We start from the raw sequence: 6445 nt of genomic DNA, 5'->3' as shown, positions 1-6445 counted from the left end.
TTAAACATTTTAATAACATAAGTATTTTTGGTTGACCTAGCGTGACCCTACAATATCGGCTTATTTTTGATTCTACGGATAATGAAAGGAACAATGCTTTATCCTTCCGGGTGTGTTGTCTGTTGCTGTTTCTTGTGTCTAGTTAGACAAACGTCAGGCCAAAATAATGGTAATACAGGTATGTCATTTTAGTAGTTTAAAAAAAAAAAACACGATAGGTCTCAATAAGGAAAGTCATATGCTGATGATAATATGCAATCTATTATTTGTGTTTAAAAATACAATCGAATTAAAATTAATTGAACGTTATTTGTTTTACTACTTTTTTATTTTTTCTTTTTCCAAATTCCCCTCAATCACTAGGCCTTTTATGCACTTCCTAGACAGTGTTGTATAACTTTATTATGGCTTGCCATACTTTATGACTGAATGCATGCACCAATGAATGAAAGATTTAAATATTTTAATAACATGGGTAATTTTAGTTTGTAACTGAAGAAACCTAGCGTGACAGTACGATAACATATAATTGTTGAAACTACGTACAGTACAATAATGAACCCTTCATTTGTAGCTTATGACTTTGATGTATCGCCGTCAACTAAATCCTGATTTTACTATTCGGCATTACCTAGCTATTTACAGATATCTTAACATATCGATGACATACATTACATTTATATGGATGTAAACGCATAGAAAAAAAATTCAACTGGCATTCAAAAGATGTGTATGTTTCATCGCTGTGATTTCATTGGTTCTCTACCAGAAAACAACCACCAATTTTACCATTAAAAAACCCCTTAATATATTACAAACGATTTTCACTGCTTTAATAACCTTTCAATTTAAGTGTTGATCTTTCGAGGACATTTATGGTTTGATTGATTCATTCTTGATAAAAGTGATCGAAAGGAGAGGTATGAACAGAACCATGATTGTTGGCTTTTGATAAAAGTATCAATAAATCAAACAGGAGTAGCAATAAATTTTTATGATATTATAACCAAGATGTGGACAAATTAGAATTAGAAATAAATCAAATTCAGAGACTATATTCAAAGTGCTATTGTGACAATTTGTTAATACGTCTATCCAACACTTTACATTTTCGTGTAGTTAATTAATTCAATTGTTAAAATCTATGTTTGTCCTATTTGACGTTAATCCGTTTGACACTTATCTCTTACTAAAGATACTGCTTTTGTATATTTTTGTATGTTATTTGGAGCTGTTTATGTCCTGGGTCTGGTACTGTCTGTACACTGCTAATAAAGTATCAAAATGTGACTGTTCCGATTTGGAGTTATTACAACTGGAAAAACTACCGAATAGTTGACTCAATGGCAATCAATCATACCATATATTCTTATTTATTTTTTAATCATGACTAGTTATAGTTATTGAACAAGCAAATAGGTATATCGTTTAAACTTCAGGTTTGTGCGACCTTACTTGACCGAACGACGTAGGAAAATCTCCCTTGTTTTCACTTCTGCAATTCTGTGCATTATTATTTCAATATTCCGCTTATTTTGTAGATGTAAAAAAAATACTTTAATTCATTGTCAAAATCGTAGCTAAATAAATGCTCTTAAGGGGGCTCCTGGGTATAAATCATTTTTTTTTTCTAATATAGGATTTCGCTATATTTTTTTTTTATTAATTACACCTTATGTAAGAATCCGGGATTTTGATTGGTTGATAGCTAGTGTATTTTTCACCAATTTACTGTTATCAAATGAATATCGTTCATTTTTTAACGCCGCCGGGGTATTTGCCAAAAGTATATGCCTTTTTTACCCTCTCTGCCGAGGTATTTGCCAAAAATACTCTATCCGACTGGACGTTTGTAACGTCACGATCATCAATGCGTTTTTTAACATTAACATTCGGTGTAATAGCTAAACAGATATATCATGTTCTTGAGGGGTATTTGCGAAAAATACCAGTCTTGAGAATAAATTCCCCTCGTCTTACGGCTCGCGAAATTTACCATTATCTCGACTGGTATTTTTCGCAAATACCCCTCCTTAACATGATATGTCTGTTTAAAATGAACTTTATCATATACTTAAAAGAAAAATGAAATAAAAAAAATGGGGTCACCGTTCATTCACAATCTGCCTCTGGAAGAAGCATACATTTTTGTTAATGTCCTTTTTTTCTGTTGAACTAATAGGAGAAATAGAGGTAATATCGAAATAAAAAAATAACCTAATTACTGAAATCGCTTAAATTTTACAATTATTTAGTTTATGTACAGTTTATTTGATAACAATAATAAAAAAATATAGGTCACTGATGAGTTAAAAAAGATATTTCAAATTTAGACATATTAACAAATTGCCAAAAAATGGCATTTTTGCACCAAAGGAAATAATTTGGAGCTTTTTCAATGATATAAACATTTTAAAAGTCATAACTCCAAACCGAATCAATTTTTTGGCTTGATTTTTGTACCATATCATAAAGTAATAACTAATAGTGTAATAAATAAAATTTGTAATAAATAAAGTTTAATTTTTTTGCTGAAATTTATGGACCCACGAGCCACCTTTACTGTTTAAATTACTTGTTGAATAAATCAAATACTAGTAATTTCTAATGTTCTAATTTAGAACTGTTTAAATAAAACTATTCTTTAGACATTTAAGATATAATATAGACATGGTTTTTACCTATTGTACAATTATTTCCAAACTTGTAATAAACGTCGCATTAATGAACAGACCTAAACAAATTTCTCAATTACGTAATGTACTCAACACAAACCTCAAAATTCATTACCAGGGGAAAATACCAAGTACCGGAACGCCAAAAAACAAACAAAAAAACATGTTACGACATGAATTAAATAATTGTTTTGTTATCGAATTGTATCTTATCAATTTTTTCAGATCTGAATTACATTCTATGTGAAGGTGCCAAAAGTCCAACGCTCACCTGCTCAGCAACACAAATCATTATAATTGAAGATGCCGTTTATGGTAGAACAGACTCCATTGTGTGTCCTCACCGTAGTGTAAGTTCTAGCGTGTCCTATTCGTGTAAAAGAACAGATACCAGCCGTGTAGCGAGTAACTGTGATTACAACCAAATATGTTTACCAGATTCTTCGAATAAAGATGGCGATCCTTGCCCTGGTACATACAAATACCTAAATGTGACTTACAGGTGTGTCGAAGGTAAAAAGAATAGTTGGTAACATTAGAAAAATTATTATTTGGACTGCCTTAATGTTTGATTTGATGAAAAATTTGAGCATTAAAAGCGTAAGAAGAAAACTTATACATCAATTAATGTTGCTTAAGCTATACTTTACAGAGATATGTTTACCTGTGATACAGAATCTATAAAAAAACGAGACACATTCCACTAAACTTAGCATGCTATATATTGACTATATCTCGAATAGTTAAGTCACTTAAAAGTGTTAAAGCAACACTTTTGTGCATTTTACATGCACTGGTTTAATTTGGCATTGAAGGAAATCTTTAATCAAAGAGAATTATATTTTGCATTCGTGACACCATTGATATATGGATAATTATTGAACAAGTTTTAGGAGATGTCCCTTGGATGAAATACATGATATTGCTTTTTGTGTTAAGTCTGTTTTTGGTGATATACACTTGACGTAGCTCTGTACTTATACATCATATCATAGTGTTATTGTTCTATGGATTGTTTTTTGTATTCTTGTCTTTCATTTTTGCAAATGTGCTTTGTCTATATGCCTTCTTGTGCTTCTTTGATTGTTTGTTTTCATAGTGATTAAATTTATAACAAAATGTTGACTGCTGTATCCTATTTTTGACATTTTTACCTATAATGTCTGTTTGTTTTGTTCACCCATCGTTGTCAATATAATGGAAGTGTATGCGACTGTCATACAAGTGAAAAGTTTAGCTAGCTATAAAACCAGGTTTAATCCACCATTTTCTATTTGACAAAATATCTGTACCAAGTCATGGATATGACAGTTGTTATCCATTCGTTTGATGTGTTTGAGCTTTTGATGTTGCCATTTGATTATGGCCTTTTGTTTTGAACTTTCCTCAGAGTACAGTATATTTGTGATTTACTTTTATTCTAATATTAGCATATTATTTATTTAAAGAATGTCTGCTACGTTATTTCAGGTATGTCAACAAACTACATAAATCAATCTACATCCAGTCCAACAAAAGTGGGTAGCAACAAAAGCATAGCAGGTAAGTACATGTATAAACCAGTCTTCTGATTCCATTTTCTAGGTAAATTAAATTACGAAACAGAGTATACGGAAAGAAAATTTGAATACTTGAAATTAACTACGAAATGTGTATATGACACACTATCAAAGACTAAAATAATAAATATTGCGGCATCACAGAACAGCCAAGTGATACTCAAGACACTTCAAGATACCACATTATACTAGCTTTCAATTGAACATCAAAGCAAATTAAGTAGCTTTAAGAAATATACATGACAACGGATAACAGGAAGTATCTATAATACAACACACTACAAGGGGCACACATCAATGGGGCAATACCCCAACGACACGATAACCAGAAGATATTTAGAGGTCAGCTTACGTACTTTAACAATACACATTTTGCACTTATATATTTATTATTAACCAGCATGCAAAAGTAAAAGACTTACAAGATATTGAAGTAAAACTAGTACTACCTTTTTTCAGGATTGGTTGCAGGCATTGTAACTGGTTTTGGTTTCATTGCTTTGATAGTTGTTATCTTCATACTTAGACGGTACGTATTCAGCTGACTTTGTTTAAAGATTCAATCTAAGTTTGATTTGATCTTCAGTTAATAGATATTTTACAAAATAGAAACAAATTAAAACTACGTAAATCAGTTAAAAGTTATACTATTTGGAATTGAGGTTGCAATATTATTTTAAAGTCATTTACTTTGAATTATTGCTTTTTGTTATCAGCTTTTTAAGTGATGTGTAGTGATCACCATTTTTAATGTAACTTGTTGAACACCTTTTCTTTAATTCATTTATTTAAATTATCATTAATCGAATTACAACAAACTAAAATGGCATAATTTCAATCAATGGATGTCATAAAAAAAAAGTCAGCGCTTTGTATAAAGAAAAAAGTAAAATAACAAAAATACCGAACTCTTAAGAAAAAATCAAATCGGATATTCCTTGTTTTATAGCTAGCTAGACCTGTCACTGGTATGAAACCTGTATTCAACAGTTAAAAACAAAACAAATATTCTTCACAATATCATTTTACATTTTAGTTTCTCTTTGTCCTGTTTTGCAAGGAAAGTTCCTGATGAAAATGAAGTTGACGAACAAGATTATACAGGGGATCAAAATGTTGCTTACATTAACTCAAACGCTTCTGCTATTCAAAAAGACAATAATTACTATGCCACACTTGGAAATGAAACAGATGGTCATAATTATGGAGAATTGGAAAATTCTCCACAAAGTGAAATCGAATACCATACTAACGCACCACATTCTTATATGACCGTGTATGACTCTCTTGACCAGAATAGACAATCGGCAATAACTAATGCCACATATGAAGAAGTTCAACAAAAAGACAATGGTTCTGCAAAAATTCTTGGAAAAACTGGAGACAAACATTACGATTATGCAGAATTTGAAATAAACTTAACAGCACGCGATGATTCTAGTTAAAATTATCGAATCAGTCAAACGATGATTCTAGTTAAAATATATTGTCAGTTAAACCACGGTACTTTAAACTTGATCCAATAGAAATAGGTACTGTGAAAGAAGCTCAATTTGGGAATGCCACAGTTGTGGACAAGAATAAGGCTATAGCCAGACGAAAGACTCTACGGTTCTTGAACCAAATAAAACAGTCGTCGATAGAAGCAAAAATAAAAAATTAGATACTTCGTGAAAGTACATGCTTCCAAAAAACTTATAATATAGGCCAATACTATAAACGGAGTACATTTTAATTGACCATTAAATATAAAGTGTAGTTTAATACTTGTGAACTTTTCTATTTTGATGTTTTCCCCATATTTTGTGTAAATTAATGGTTCTGTTCTCGGACATTATTTTTTTATTGAAATGCAAGTGTTCATCTGTGTAGTCTATATACATCATAAAACAACATATATAATAACACTAATAATCAAAGACATATAGAAGGCAACTTATAGTTTTCAACAATAAACATATGTCTGAATCACCAAGAATCTAAAATATAACTTGCAAAGAATTCCAATAAAAACAGTCATACAAACATATGACCCACCATTCAAGACGCTCCCGACTTACGACTAAAGCGTTTATCCTAGTTTCGTACTTCTTGTTTTAGGGATTAATGTGTTTTGGTTATACAGCAGAAGGTTTGACTAGCCATTACACCAGGTTCAATCCACCAGTTTTTCTTAAAATGTCCTGTACCATGTCGGAAATATGTCCGCAG

The 6445-nt window shown here is 31.0% G+C and overlaps 1 protein-coding gene across 2 annotated transcripts; it reads left to right on the top strand.

Moving 5' to 3' along the window:
• LOC143045313 (uncharacterized) lies at positions 1–5937 on the top strand. Of its 2 annotated transcripts, none has more exons than XM_076217746.1 (5): positions 1–169; positions 2901–3188; positions 4146–4217; positions 4694–4763; positions 5271–5937. In XM_076217746.1, exons 1-5 carry the CDS (start codon positions 82–84, stop codon positions 5677–5679), a joined length of 927 nt encoding a protein of 308 aa, XP_076073861.1. In that variant the 5' UTR covers positions 1–81; the 3' UTR covers positions 5680–5937. The 2 variants fall into 2 exon arrangements, with proteins under 2 accessions (XP_076073861.1, XP_076073860.1); XM_076217745.1 differs by having other exon boundaries at positions 2–178; positions 5271–5936.
• Positions 5938–6445: the final 508 nt, after the last annotated feature.

This window comes from Mytilus galloprovincialis, chromosome 9 (genome assembly GCF_965363235.1).
Source record: "Mytilus galloprovincialis chromosome 9, xbMytGall1.hap1.1, whole genome shotgun sequence".
NCBI classification, from domain to species: Eukaryota; Metazoa; Mollusca; class Bivalvia; order Mytilida; family Mytilidae; genus Mytilus; species Mytilus galloprovincialis.
Note: the sequence above shows the minus strand (reverse complement) of the source record. Positions and strands in the feature narration are given on the sequence as shown.